At 38.1% G+C, this 14,735-nt stretch overlaps 3 protein-coding genes across 3 annotated transcripts; 1 reads left to right on the top strand and 2 right to left on the bottom strand.

The window, feature by feature from the left end:
• Window positions 1–176: 176 nt before the first annotated feature.
• Window positions 177–8,222, bottom strand: LOC145910150 (eukaryotic translation initiation factor 2-alpha kinase 3-like). The gene is made up of 21 exons (XM_082997173.1): window positions 8,045–8,222; window positions 7,847–7,985; window positions 7,710–7,781; window positions 7,464–7,579; window positions 7,272–7,400; window positions 7,096–7,201; window positions 6,821–6,958; window positions 6,603–6,744; window positions 6,266–6,368; window positions 6,023–6,207; window positions 5,617–5,722; window positions 5,436–5,556; window positions 5,227–5,379; window positions 5,027–5,109; window positions 4,646–4,795; window positions 3,473–3,941; window positions 3,318–3,405; window positions 2,798–3,033; window positions 2,096–2,326; window positions 1,629–1,793; window positions 177–965 (listed from the first exon to the last, which is right to left on the bottom strand). The coding sequence occupies exons 1-21, from the start codon at window positions 8,161–8,163 to the stop codon at window positions 792–794; spliced, it is 3,225 nt and encodes a 1,074-aa protein (XP_082853299.1). The 5' UTR covers window positions 8,164–8,222; the 3' UTR covers window positions 177–791.
• Window positions 8,222–9,143, bottom strand: LOC145910151 (peroxiredoxin-like). The gene has a single exon (XM_082997174.1). The coding sequence runs from the start codon at window positions 9,095–9,097 to the stop codon at window positions 8,504–8,506; it is 594 nt and encodes a 197-aa protein (XP_082853300.1). The 5' UTR covers window positions 9,098–9,143; the 3' UTR covers window positions 8,222–8,503.
• Window positions 9,144–10,662: 1,519 nt separating this feature from the next.
• On the top strand, window positions 10,663–13,120 carry LOC145910520 (sec1 family domain-containing protein 1-like). The gene has a single exon (XM_082997669.1). It carries the CDS (start codon window positions 10,844–10,846, stop codon window positions 12,743–12,745), a length of 1,902 nt encoding a protein of 633 aa, XP_082853795.1. The 5' UTR covers window positions 10,663–10,843; the 3' UTR covers window positions 12,746–13,120.
• The last annotated feature ends 1,615 nt before the right edge of the window (window positions 13,121–14,735 follow it).

Below are 14,735 nucleotides of genomic sequence, written 5' to 3'. Positions count from 1 at the left end.
AAATACACAGACAAGCACAAAAACTCAAATGTACAAAATGTTGTTCAATGGTCGGATTAACACCTTGAAATGATGAAAATCTCCGCATGTAATAGTCTTTTGTAGATAAAAGCTGCCAAACTGTTGGCTAATTTACATCTGCCTTGCTGTATATTTCGTTTTTTTAGTAGAAAAGATAGAAGACACCATTTTATTGCATAAAAAAAACTTGCAGCATTTGCAAGGGAATTCTCACAAATTCACTGAAACATTAGGAAGAGTAGATTGATCACGATGTACTGTGGGCATTTTTTTCGTGTTTAAATAAACGCAAGTCGTACAAAACGTTCAGATCAAGAAGTCTGTGTCTAGATATTTTGAGTTATGAGCTCCTACATTGGAACTGACAACAGTCAGTAGTATGTAGGTAACATAAAACTCAAAATGCTAACAAAATATAAAGACGGTACAAAATATAGATAAACTTATAAATATTTATAGACTACAATCTGCCAAAAAAATGTTTTACATTCTTTCAGATTTTGTTACATTCTGTTTCAGTAATTAAGGTCCTAAGAACAAATTCAGATATTTTGCAAAGTTTAGAATTTGGTCGTACAAACACAAACTTGCATATTCATGCCACGAACAGTGGCAATATTGATAAGGCGTTGGACTCGAAAAATCGCAGACACGGAATGACAAACGAGAAACAGAATAATATAAGACTCGAAGCAAAAAATAGCAGAAGGGTGTGGTGCGCAATTAAACGGTGCAAATAAGCAAAAGCTGTTGTGTGACAACAAGTTTGGTCAAGTGAATGAAAAGGAATCTGAACTACGAGAAGATGAAGTTCGGGTACGTTTGGTATGAGCTCTTCCAATTTCAACATCCAGAAAACTGGCGAAGATCTCGTGCTCGCTGATTTCTATGGCAGACGGTCGTTGGTTGGGATCGCTCGACAGCATTTCCAAAGCAAGATTTGACTGTCGCACAAAACATATGGGTATAAAATAACTCTCGTGAACCAACATTTCGATCTCATAAAAGTGTAAAAATATGTCAAAAATCACGGGCCCGGAAACACAAAAAAACTTTTACAGACTAAGTTTAAGTTCACGGAAACTAAATGAATAATACTTTATTGGGGGATGGAATTCGCACGCTATAGTTAAAAAAAAATTTCTGAGACGGTCCGCACTTTTGGCACGAAAGTTTCATTCGCTCAAACAGCCAATCGAATTAAACAGTTTGGATTTCGATTTTTATAAACCCTAGTATGTGCATCATGAATACTAACAGACAGACAAATAACACTAGAAAGGAAATATCACTAGGCGAATGCAATTCAAAATTCATTCATTTTAGTGAATATTGTTCAAGTAGTTTATAAATCACAACGAGGGCCTATGAAAATCGCACGTTTCAGTAGACAGAAAACAGTTCATAATATGGCCCTTTTGGTTGCATAAAACAACGCTGCAGGTAGTAATGATAAGCGAGACATAAACGAGAAGTTCCTGAACTTAAACGACAGTTTATCACGAAATTGCCTTCCGCACAAAATATTTTCGTGTCCGCATCAGCCCACGTATGGTTCGACAGGTTGAAGAGCATTGGTTTGAATATAGCGACTAACACCGTCTTACCTCCTGGGGAAATTTCGACAAGAAGTTGTTGGGGAATTTTAACTTTCGTGCGTCGGTTAAATGTTCAATCCGTTCCATTTGCGTTCCGAACAAGTTCGACAACTCGAAAAGGATGAGGCCGAGGGCGTAAATATCAACTTTTTTGTTGTAGTTCTGACTCGACATCTGTTGAGAAAGATATCACTTGGTACAGCAGTATCTTGTACATATATTACACCCCGACGCATATATTATTATATGAGCGCAAAGAGCAAATATTATTTGTATTAACGTCATTTAAGACAAAATGCACTCGTTCAAGAATACATTTTCGGGTGCTGATATAGCAAATACATTAAACGTCGGGGTAACCAGTTTTATGGTACAAACAAATTGTATAACTTACTACGCGTTTGGCTAACTGTGCAATGACTAACGAAATAGCTTCCCACGCACAGTGTACATAGTAGCATATATATACAACCTACCTGTTCGGGGGCCATATACATCCTCGTTCCCACTTGTTGAGTGTGATGATTTTCTGCCATTCCTGTAATCAGTGAGGTTTCCTCTATCACAGTGTCGCCCTGACCGACGTGCGCAACTAGACCAAAGTCTCCTACTTTAACGGTGCCGTCGAGAGAAAAAAATACATTTGAAGGTTTCAGGTCGCGATGAATGAGATCCTGGTCGTGTACGTAGCACACGGCACTCACCACCTGAACAGAAGTGTGGTTAAAATAAATTATTTTCAACTTTTAACAAATAAAATGGCAAAATTGGAAAGGTTTCATACACCAGAAACCTCAATGTTTCTTTTAGGATGACAATTCAGAACACTGGATTTTAAACAGAAATAAAAAATATTATTAAACCAAAAATGGTTATAAACACTGTATTTCGAGACCCGCGCGCCAATAACCGCACCTATTTTACCGACAGCCCTAAAAAATCATCAACACATTTTCAATGGATACAAAACGCATTCTGTGTAGCGCAGTTTGTTGGACAGACTGATAATGTCTTTCGTAATAAATGCGCAACCTCACTTTACATTTAAAATGGTCGAGCAATTAAACGCCTCGTTTGTATTGAGCACCTGGCCCACGGGAATTTTACAATGAAATAATAAGTAAGGCAACTACATAGAGGCGGCAAAGAGATTGGATATAATTTGTGGGGGCACAAACCTGCTCAAATATATGAATACACTGACTGCGTTCCCGATTCGTATTGGCTGCTAGCCATTCGCGGAGACTCTCTTTTTTGCACAATTGCATTTGAATGTAGAGGTACATCGTGCGTTCGGGCAAGTTCACAGGTTTTTCGTCCTTTTCAACTGCTTCGGATGGGATTTTAGGTTGGTGTTCGGCTGTACCTTTGGTACACACCACTGATTTAAGTTGTGAAGTACTGGATTCGACAGCTGGGTATAGAAAAGGATAACGTTTCATCAAACCAGTCACATAATTAGTTTCATTACAATTATGTTATATGGCACTTTACGCTACAAACACATTATTTAAAGATACATGCATTAAATGGAAAATTGTTGCAAATCATCGCAATTATCAAAAAGATAGTTTGATTATTTGATCAAGTACACTGTGTACACCACGGTTCTAATACAAGTTAACGTAAAGCATGACTTGGAAAAGTACCCAAAATGCCATTAAATTAAAACAATAGAAATGGCAATGGAATAAATACCTTTAACTGATACAGAACGTTTCCGCAATCCTGACGCCATTAGGTCATCATAATTTGGAGGATGGTCCTCCAAACCGTCGCATGTGGGCTGTTAAAAACAACATGCCTTTTATACACGAACACGAACAACATAAAACGTATTTTCAATTACTCACCTTCTGGCCAAAAACACAACTACCAGCTCCCTCTTTGCTGCTATAACCGTCATCAAAAACAACGCTCATCGAATTGTTTTGGTACTTTTTAAAAGGAATGTCAACATTTTTTGAGCTGTTGTTGTAGTTGACCGGTTGACCAGTGAAGGAAGCTTCCGACAATTTACTGTCCGAAAAAAAGAATTTCCCCCCTTTAAAATCGCTTTTGCCAGCGGCAACAAAACTCTTCGTGTCTTCAAGCCAATCATTATCACTTTGACTTTTATTGTGGTCAGGTCTGAAACCCTGCGTTGTGCCAACATCAGCACCCCGGTCGAAGATCACGTGGTCATCGCTTGAAGTGCTCGCGTTGCTAGGTGACGCACGGTGGGACAAGTGGCTGCTTGCGTCGGAATCAGAGTGCTTGTCAGCGCTCAGAGAAGGTCGATGCGCTCCAGTGACCGCTGTGAAGGGCGTTTGAGACCACGCACTGTAAAAAATGTCGACAGGCCGTTATGGTTGGGTTGCAAATTTTGCAGGCGCCGGTGCGAATAGCGTTACGCTGTTTAGCGGATGTAATGTAGACATACAATGTTTAAATTATACGAGCGTAGTCGCACACACCTGAACAACTCTGGGCCTGACAGCGTTTATTATATTCTTGCTTCATTTAGTGCAATAATTTCGACCGAACAAAGCTGCCAGAAATAATTTGGTTGAACAACATGCGTAGCGTTATAAAAGTTAGATGTTGGTTGTGTTTGCCCGCAACCTGTTGCTACACCCCATCCTCAGAAATTCCCTCGTACAAGGTCAAATACTTGGTTGACATACCCATGTAACCCGACTGTCAGAGTCACGAGATTCCCTGTAATCTACTCTTGTGTTGCCACTTCACCAGGCCGTGGTTGTTTAATGGGTGCTTCGACCTATTCAAGCACCACATGACAGCATTCAAATTTAAAAATCTTAAAGACGGATGATTTGCAGACACCAAAGGTGAAGAAATAGTTGCTGCTCGACTGCCATAACATTTTAATACAAATATGGTTTGCATGGAGGAATTATTTTGACACCCAATGAGGCTATCAATGCACAAGTATTAAACAATGTCATTATGTTTAGCGTATAGTGGGTAATGCACACCCACTGCAGGGTTTGCTTAAACAACATATGCCCGGGGAAGGCACTTACCTCAGGTCCTTCAGCAATGTGTCATCCTGCTGTTTCTGCCAGCCTTGAGGAGGATGTTCACTCCAGGAGTTGAAATATCGAACGATTGATGGATGATCGAGTTTTGCAAGAGCTCGCACCTCACGTAAAACCTTTTCCCTGGCACTAGAGCTGCAACCAAAGTGACATGGTTTTGATCACTTTGTGTATACAAACTTGAGACTTATTAGGAAAAAAATTGGTCTCCAAAATGTTGTCTTGGTATATATAAATTCACCAATTACACCACAAGTGCTACAACTTTTCCACAAAACAATTACACCACAAAAAGAGCTATTGGTTTCCCACTATTGTATCAAGTTTCAGAAGGAAATTGTTAAAAGTTACTGATGATTAAGTTACTTGTTAGGCAGCAATATCCGTTTCACAGCATATTGGCAGTCGTCCATTTTGTTTCGAGCCTTGAACACTACTCCAAATCCACCCTGAAACAGAGTGTTTTTTGTTAATATTGTGTGTAGTTGTTTGATATTGTTGTACAAAGCCTGTGATTTCATTTCACTAATGTTATAATGTCGTAATGTACACAGGAAATCACAAACCTTTCCAAGGCATTCTAAAGGCTTAAAGTCCTGCAAAAACCTGGACTCATAGTAACCGTCAACCACGTTGTCCAATGAATAATTTGGCGTTAAGTCGTAAGTCTCAGATTTTGACTTCTCACTTAAATTATTTGTCTCATTGCGAGAACGCGCCTGCAACGTAACACATACTAATTTTACAGTTTGAACTATTTTTTTTGAAATTTTACCTTTACTTGCAATATCTTAGCAATAAGACACTGCACAAATATTGAGACAGTCACTGTCAGAACAAAGAGTTCCTTCCACCAATGCCTTAGTGACGAGTACACCACATCAATGTGGTAAGAACTAATGATGCAAAAAAAACAGTGACGTTGCATGGAAACAATGATGGAAATGTACTGTTACTTGTATGAGTCATTGTCGAGCATATCAATAGTAGTTCGTCCGTGTTTCTTTGGCGTTTGAATTCTGGATAGGTATGAGACATCCCCTTGCAAGTAATATCCACCACCTGAAACCAATTACAATCAGATTTTTACAACACATATACTGTTTTGTTGGTATTTAGAAGTTTCGGCAGTGACAGTACATCATAAATCATAGACTTGTACAGCACCCTATATAAATACAAATAAAATTGATTATATACTGTTGCTAGTTTTGACATTGTCCATGCTTTGAACAAATTAGCTTTGCATGCCTATTAGTTTTTTCAATATCACTGTATATTATATTTTATACAGCTACTACATTGACAACAAATAACTAAAATAAGTTTAACAGAGACCGGCACTGAAATTTTTATATCTACCCTTGTCATTATCTTCATCATAAACAGTGACAACCTTTCCACAACTGCCATCGGTTGGTGGTTTTCCTTTAATTATTAAATCAGTTGAACTTCCATCAGATTTTGCACCTTGACCCAAAGTTGCCTGGGTAAGGTGGTTAGCCTTAGCCATGTAAGGACGGTATGTAAAACGGGGTGATTTGTATCTGATAAAATGTTTTAAAATAAATATTTTGAACAGTTTTTGAGTGTTTTGATACTAACCGGGCAATTTCAGATGATCCAGGAACATTTGTGTGAGCAGCATCTGAAATAGCTTTCAAAACACTTGGTGATGCTTGAATGTAAGCATGGTCTTTGTATGTGCCTGTAAAGAGCACAATGACACAATCATCACACACAGCATTATTTACCAAACAAAGAAACCATATCAATTGGCTCCAAATGTTATGGTAAGTTTGTAAAAACTTGCAAAATGTGAATGCAGTTTTAATTTGTTTTTACATCAGTACTTCATTATGACACTAAACTTAGTTAAATAGGATAACTACACAAAAACAGGCTGTTGCTTGTAACAGGAAGTCAATTATCACTGCCTTACCCATGTATATTGTGTCCTTTGGAGCAAGCCTTCCATCTGGTTTTTCCTTTTCCAGAGCAGGAACTCTTTGTGGGTCGAATAAGTTAAGTTTGTAGAGTTTGTCACCGTACAAAAGCCATGCTGATGATATTGGTGTCCCAAACTATGTAACAAATAATTAGAAAAACATAAAATCTTTGACAAAACAGGTGTTTGTTTCAACATGTACACAGTCATACCTGATATTTCCACTTTAAAATGTGCTTATTTTTGGAGGTTACCAAACAAATAGTGCCATCAGGTACAATGACTTTAATGCGTTGCGCGTCTGCAGCACAAAATGGCTCTGTGTCATCAGGATTACACTTTGCCTCATTCTGCAACATAAAATACAAAATGCATTTACAAACTATAATCTTAATTAAATCACAAACTTCAACTTAATTTATACAAACTCGTTATCTGAATATTCCCTAAACATTTCTCTTCTTGGAAAATTGACAGAATAACTTACCTTTGTACTATCTTTTCCATTGGTTCCATCCCCTGACCCTTCAAGCAAAGGAACAGATTTTCCTTTGGAAAAGTTTAAGTTGACTTCCCCCACACTAAAATTCCAACTTAGCACAAACAAAACAAAAATTGCAAACAAACTGACTTAAAAGTAAACAAAATGCTAATAAAACTCACTTTTCATGGCCATTCCTATTTTCAATTGATCGAACAGTTTGCTGTTGTCGTTTGATGACAAGAATACCATGGCTGTCATGGGCTGGATTGCGTTGATCACAGCCAGCAGTATTGCAAGAATAAAGTATCCTATGCAACAAGAACATTTCGATGCAATGAACGAAATTGCTTACTAATGAAACAACAACTCACTTTCCATCATAAGCATCAATACCACTTGTTGTAGTTTCTTTACCCCCCACTAAAACAGTTTCCTCTGCCAATCTGAAGGATGAACTGAGCAACTGGTCAACATCAAAAGGCACTGCCTGTACAAAAACACACAATCTTCATTATATGTGTAAATTTTGTACAGTGATATGAGAAAACACAAAAACCTAGAGTTCCAATTACAGGGTTTTAGCACAAAAACCAAACTTTAGTCATGGTAATACTTACCTCTACTGCTTCACCATCAAATCTAAACAATCCTCCAGCTAATGATGGTATAAGTCTTACAGATTTTCCATCCTACATATAAAAATAAACTACAATCATAGCCTCTGAAGGTACAAAGTGGTGCTGAATACATTTACCTCTTGATAAACCAACTTAGAAATAGAAGATGATACAAGGGGTCCATTGCCCAAGTCTATTTGCCAAATAAGTTTTCCACCATTTTGTATGTCAAGAGCAGCTACTTTTCCATCAACAGTGCTTGCTATCACCAATGGCCTGGTGAAATAAATTGCAATTAAAGCAACAGCATTCCTTAAATAGCAACACCCACATACTTTATATGTGAAGGTGGGTGAAGATCATCTGTAAACTCCGGGCTACCTTCTGTCGATGAAGAGTTCACATTGCACAGTAAACCTATGTAGGTGAAAAACTTGGCAAGATTAACCCACATGTTTCTTTGTCAATGTTTGTTCGTACAGTTACATGGTTTTAGCTTAATAATTTCAACCCTGCATGAAAGCAAAGAAGGTAATACCCGAAAAACATCCTAGTAAAGCACACGACAAACACACAGCTGTGTATAGTAAACTAAACAACATAAGAACACAATTTGGTTGATTTGACCAAGCACACTTTTGTGGTGAAGTTCTACAAAACAAATAATGCCAAAGTTCGAGAAGGAAAAATGAAATGGTGAAGGTAAACATGAACTTTCAATGATTACAAATTTTTTGTGCAACAACAAATGAAACTGCCTGTCAATCCAGTCCAAGCAAGGTATGAAGCAAGGTCTAATGCTTGCTGAAATACTGCTGGCTTCCAGAAAGATCCGGTTTGATGGTGTCATCGCCTGGTTTCCACCCAGCAGGACAAACCTCCCCATGTTTATCAGTGAACTGATATGCCTTTACCAAACGCAGCGTTTCATCAACTGACCGCCCAACAGGCAAATCATTGATGGTAATCTGCCTAAGAATTCCCTTGTCGTCAATTATAAACAGGCCCCTGAAAGGAATCCCATCATCCTCCTTGAGAACACCATAATCTTTTGAGATCTGCATGTTTTTGTCAGCAATTAATGGTATCCCCATGTTACCTAATCCACCCTTCTTTCTTGGAATGTTGGTCCAAGCATGATGGCTAAAATGAGAATCAGTGGAGCATGCCAGGACTTCACATCCAAGTTTGCGAAACTCATCAACTCTGTCACTAAAGGCAATGATCTCCGTCGGACAAACAAATGTAAAATCCATAGGGTAAAAGAAGAGTACCACATATTTTCCCTTGTAGTCACTCAAACTGACATCCTTAAAGTCACCATTGACAACTGCAGTAGCAGTAAATGCAGGTGCAGGAGTTTGAATGCAAGCTTTTCCAGCAGACATTTTAATATGGATAGCAACTATTTACTCTAACTAAGATCAGAAGTATTGCCCTGCAAGTAAAAGCCAGGAATACATGTAGACATTATAAAGATATACATAGCAAATTCATGTCTTTTGATAAATAAACAACATTTTTGTACATTAAAAAGCAAGTAAATGATATATCATAGACAAACATTCATAACCACGCTTTTAAATAGGGTTTTTAGAGAGATAACAATTGTAGAACTATACTTCACAGTTTTATAAAGTCTGGCAAAAATTGCTTGTTGCAGTTTTACCCAAAATTCCAATTGTTAGACATTTATGCAGTGGTGCTTAGCTTATTATACCAAAGTAAGCACCTAAAACAACTAAAAATCATTAAAATAGTCGTGCAGTGCAGGCATACTAAAGTGCAACAATTATTTACATGTATCAAAAACGGCTATATGTCACCGCAACAAAGGAAAGCAAATTTTAAACATAGAGTTGCATATTCGCAAAGTGTTTAGTGAGATGTTGTTTCGCCATCGCAAAACGTTGTTATTATATGTTTGGTTGTTAACGCTTTTGCAATGTGCAAAAAAAGAATATTACCGTTCATGTCGCAATTTTTCAATATCTAGCAGCAACCTTAAATAATCGCATATCACTTGTACATGCAAAAAAACAAGGTTACCTACAGCGTCCAACGACTGTTCCAGAATAATTCACGGGTCACGTGAAACAACACGGACTGACGTGTCTGTAAAGGAAATTCCGCGGGGATTTACCTTCGGTGGTGCAATGATGTTGCAAATATTCAAAGTTATGACAAGTTCAAGGTTTCTTTTTGCGGCAAATTAATCAATTACAATACCTGAAAACTCTCCCAGCAAAGCTAATTTAACAAGCTAACATTTGTTACATTTGTAGGGCGTTTTAAAGGAAATGCTGTAGTCGCATTCGTAACCACAGGATTTAGCAAATAGCTAATCGCAAAAACTGCTGCAAATTTGTAAAATAATGCAAATCGCAGAACCGATTTTATGAAGTTTTTTTGCTGTGATGCATATAAACTATATTTTAAGCCAAATGTTTGTGCGTGGCGGGATTTTCGGAACGATTTGTAAACAGAAGATCATTCGCCTTTGATGAACATTCAAAGCTTTTGCCCAAAGAAATGTTTTCGGTGAAGAGGGATAGTTTGTTTGAAAACATAGCCTACTACGTCTAAAAGCCTTGACGCTACTATTTCCGCTTTTGTACTTCGTTTTCGGCTAGATGGTGATTTCATACAGAAAACGTAACTTGGTTTGGCCGAATTTTGGACGTCTGGTACCAAAACGTGGTTTGTTTTAGTATTCTATGGCGGCAGTAACAGAAAAATTTGGTCGTCAAGTGACCATAGACAACCCTGACCACAACTAGCCATACCAATTAACCAACACTTTCTGTGAAAGTTTTTGCGAGATCGTTTGCAGTTTGCATCAGTTGCAACTATATTTTGTATGGCATATTGATCCTTTCTGAAAAAATGTCGATGCCCTAGTGGTCGAGTTGCCACATCACTGAATCATTCGAGTTGATTGCACATTGTGAATATGGTTGAAGAACCTTTGTTTTTGTGAATAAATCTGTCCCAAAAAGATTTTTTGGGCGTGGGAGTTCAAAATCACCACCGTAAAAATTGTTTTCTACTTAGATCATACGATTGTTTGTGTCACAAATCTGTCTTTAGTATCTCGTACCAGGTAGGTCCGATTGGGAGCCCTAGCGCTGAACATGACTGCCTCAATAAGAGATAGACAAATTGCTGCTATAAAATGTATGTTAAACCTTGGAAAAGTTGCAACAAAAAAGTCTGCAATTGAGCCAGAATGGAAGGTCCTAATATATGATAATTGTGGACAAGATATCATTTCCCCGTTACTATCTGTTGCTGACCTTAGGGACCTGGGTGTTACCTTATATTTACCCCTTGAAAGTGCTCGTGACTCCATTCCTGATGTTACGGCGGTGTACTTTGTTGTCCCAAATGATGAAAACATTGCACGGATCTGTAAAGACATGCAGAATAAACTGTATGACAATTATTACTTTAATTTTATTTCTGCGATATCGCGTGCCAAGTTGGAGGATGTTGCAAGTGCAGCATTGCAGGCAGGTGTTGACACACAGATGATAAAGATCTTCGATCAGTATGTGAACTTTGTTAGTCTTGAAAAAGATTTGTTTGTGATCAATGGAAAAGGCAACAATATGGCATCCTACCATAGCTTAAACAAATCTGATCTCAAGGACTATGAAATGATGACCATCATTGACTCGATGGTTGAGAGTTTGTACTGTGTGTTTGTTAGTACTGGAGCTATGCCTATTATCAGGTGCCCAGCTGGGAATGCTGCTGAAATGGTAGCTGAAAAGTTAGACAAACGTTTTCGGGACAATCTTAAAGATGCAAGAAATAGCTTTTTCAGTGCTGTGTCTGGTTCAGTTGGTGACCATGGCCAACCATTTTCGACATTCCAGAGGCCTTTGCTATTGTTAGTTGACAGGAATGCAGACCTTGCAACACCCCTACACCACACTTGGACTTACCAGTCCCTTGTTCATGATGTTTTGGACTTTAGCCTAAACACTGTTACAGTAGTTGAGGAATCCGGAGCTGCTACCACAAGCCAAAGTAAGAAAAAGAACCAAGTTTATAGCCTTGGCCAAACTGACAAGTTTTGGCAGCAATACAAAGGAAACCCATTTCCTGAGGTTGCTCAAGCTGTTCAGGAGGAGATAGAAGAATACAAAGCCCATGAAGGAGAAGTTCAGAGTTTAAAATCTGCCATGGGTCTTTCAGACACAGACTCCGGTCCTGTGGACATCTCAGACAACACTGCAAAGTTAACTTCAGCGATGAGCTCCCTTCCAGAATTGCTTGAAAAGAAAAGGTTAATTGATATGCATACCACCATTGCCACTGCCGTACTTGGGAGCATCAAAGAGAGAAAACTTGATGAATACTTTGAAATGGAAGAAAAGATTATGAACAAGTCAGCACAAGACAAAGCGCTGTTGGATTTGATCAATGATCCCACTGCTGGTACTCCGGAGGACAAAATGAGGATGTTCCTGATCTACTATCTATGTCAAGCTACTAGTGAAACAAATCTAGACCAATTTATACAAGCACTGGAAGAGGCTGGTTGCAATATGGCACCTATGAAGTACATTAAACGATGGAGACAATACAGCATGCCCTCCACCAGTTCACAACAACAGTATAGAGGAGGTGGAATTAAAACAGTTGGAATGTTTTCCCATTTAATGAGTACTGGATCCCAGTTTGTCATGGAAGGAGTGAAAAATCTTGTTATAAAGAAGCACAACCTCCCCATCACAAAGATCCTGGACTCCTTGATGGAGCTCAAGAATAGCTCAGAAATTGAAAACTATCGCTATTTTGATCCAAAAATATCTCGAAGCATTGATTCTGGGGCAGGAAGGACTAAACTGCCATATTCAGATGCAGTGGTTTTTGTTGTTGGTGGAGGAAACTACATTGAATATCACAACCTTATGGACTACTGCAAAAGCAAAACTGGCAAAAGGATTTCCTATGGTTGCAGTGAGCTCATAAATGCTTCCCAGTTTCTGAAACAACTTTCTTTGCTTGGAAAGGAAATAGAGTAAATATTTATAATTTGACACTTGTGAAATCATTAATCTTTTTTTGTTTGTTTATTCTGCTATTCTGACAGTTAATAGATTCAAATTCATTTAAATACATGTTAAGGGGTTGATCTATAACGTGGTGCTGCCTTCTTCAGTGAAAACTTGAATCCAAAAATGTTCCTTCTGTACAATTGTTTGTGTTTTACTTGTTGGCTCCCTTTAAGAATGGCAACAGCATTTATAGTATTCTAATGATAAAATTTGTTGGTCTGGCAGCAGAAAATTTCCCTAATTAGTTTACATGTGGTATTTGTACATAAATAGGATTATCTTTATTTATTGTTCAGAGACATTTTCAATGGTGAATACGTGCAGGCAAAAAAAATAAAAGAATGCTACATCCTTGAAATTTTTGTGTGGTGTGTATTTTCATATAATTAACAATACTTACAACCCAAGGAACAACAACGAAGTATGGTTTCATCAAAATTTTACTCGGTATAATCGTGTATTTGTGTGTGATTTAGTTTTAGTAATTACTCGCTCGCATCCTAAACATGGGTCCATTTTATATCACACCGCAGAGCACCGATACACAGTATTGAAGCACAGGGCCATATGACGTTCAAAGTGTAACGCGGTTTCCTTGGGGAAAAACTATATTTCTGGTTTCTGGGAAAAGTAAGAATTTTTTTGTAGTAGGTAACACAAACACTGAGTTGGCGTGACCTATATATAGGCCTACGTTCCGAAATCTACATTTTTCCAACGCCACTTGTTGTGCGTGACACAGGTGGAATAAACTTCACGTTTGCAAAATTACAATAGAAAATGCGTTTGACACAAGGTTATTTTATATTATATTGTAATTTTGCTTCACAACATATATGGCGCAACTTAATAAGAAACAATTTTTGTTTCCAAACGCAACGGCGTATTCAATCAAACCAGTTTTGAGACATAGTTGGTGGTGCATGTACCACTGTAACAGCAACGATGTTTTACTATACACACTTGAATTATTGGGTAAGTAGCCTAATGAATTTACGCACAAGAAGAAACCAGCGTCGGAAAGTTCGTGATCGCTAAAAGCTATGTCATAAAATAAACTGCAACGTTCACTAGCACTGATGCGAAAGCGATTGTGGCTTTGGCCAAATACGGCGCAACATTCAACACTGTAGCAATGCGAGTGTCGAATGTCAGAAAGCTCACATTTTCTTAGTTCGAAAATTGCATCAAACAGATTATTAGAAATCGTACATTAAAGCTTTTATTTTCGTTGCTTTGTCTCATTTCTGGAGGTCTTCTTTAACGAGGAGACTTAAACTGTGCTTTTATCGGAGAAATTACTACCCATCTTCGCAAATAAGATTGAATATACGAAAAAACGTGGATAAAAATACTTTCAAATAAATCGTTTTAAAGGTCGTTTACGTTTTATTCGCCCCACTTGCATGAGCACTCCGCGCAGGAGCCAATATAGAAGGATGGCATCTTCTTGAAGGCAGCTGCGAGTGATCCTCGGTGCAAATAACACTTGAAAAGTTACAGCATCTTGGAGAGCAGTTTTATTGTCAATAACTGACAATAAATATGGTAGCGGTATAAACAGTGAAATCGGCGATTTTTGAGGTGTTAAGTCTGTATGAGTTACACTGTTAATTAACTCACAATCTGGGCTATAGCTAAAAAGGAGATAATTGACAGTTGTAAACAATCAACATTATATACTCAATGTTCGACCCAAATGTTTGACCTTTGGAGTCTTCCAGAAATGCGTTTAAGGCTGAAGATAGCTTTAGTTGCCATGGACACATACATTTAGGGAACTCAATTGAACAGACATAAAAGAAAATAAATAAACGAATGAGAAATGGATGAATGTTTTAAATCTGGCACAGCGAATGGAAAGTAAACGCGAGCGAAACGAACGCCACACTTCGATCGACAGGCGGAGATATTGCAATGACGCGGACAGAGGTGTTGTCAATCTTTCGAACTTCAT

This window comes from Ascidia mentula, chromosome 8 (assembly GCF_947561715.1).
Source record: "Ascidia mentula chromosome 8, kaAscMent1.1, whole genome shotgun sequence".
Lineage (NCBI taxonomy): Eukaryota > Metazoa > Chordata > Ascidiacea > Phlebobranchia > Ascidiidae > Ascidia > Ascidia mentula.
Note: the sequence above shows the minus strand (reverse complement) of the source record. Positions and strands in the feature narration are given on the sequence as shown.

What these genes read in the sequence shown, in the direction of transcription:
- LOC145910150 (XM_082997173.1), bottom strand. Translation starts at nt 8,163, where the DNA reads ATGTGGGTTAATCTTGCCAAGTTTTTCACCTACATAGGTTTACTGTGC. An exon ending in CACCCACCTTCACATATAAA is followed by an intron (nt 7,986 to 8,044) that starts GTATGTGGGTGT and finishes TTATTTCACCAG; the next exon opens with GCCATTGGTGATAGCAAGCA. An exon ending in ATGGAAAAGATAGTACAAAG is followed by an intron (nt 6,959 to 7,095) that starts GTAAGTTATTCT and finishes TTTATGTTGCAG; the next exon opens with AATGAGGCAAAGTGTAATCC.
- LOC145910151 (XM_082997174.1), bottom strand. Translation starts at nt 9,097, where the DNA reads ATGTCTGCTGGAAAAGCTTGCATTCAAACTCCTGCACCTGCATTTACT.
- LOC145910520 (XM_082997669.1), top strand. Translation starts at nt 10,844, where the DNA reads ATGACTGCCTCAATAAGAGATAGACAAATTGCTGCTATAAAATGTATG.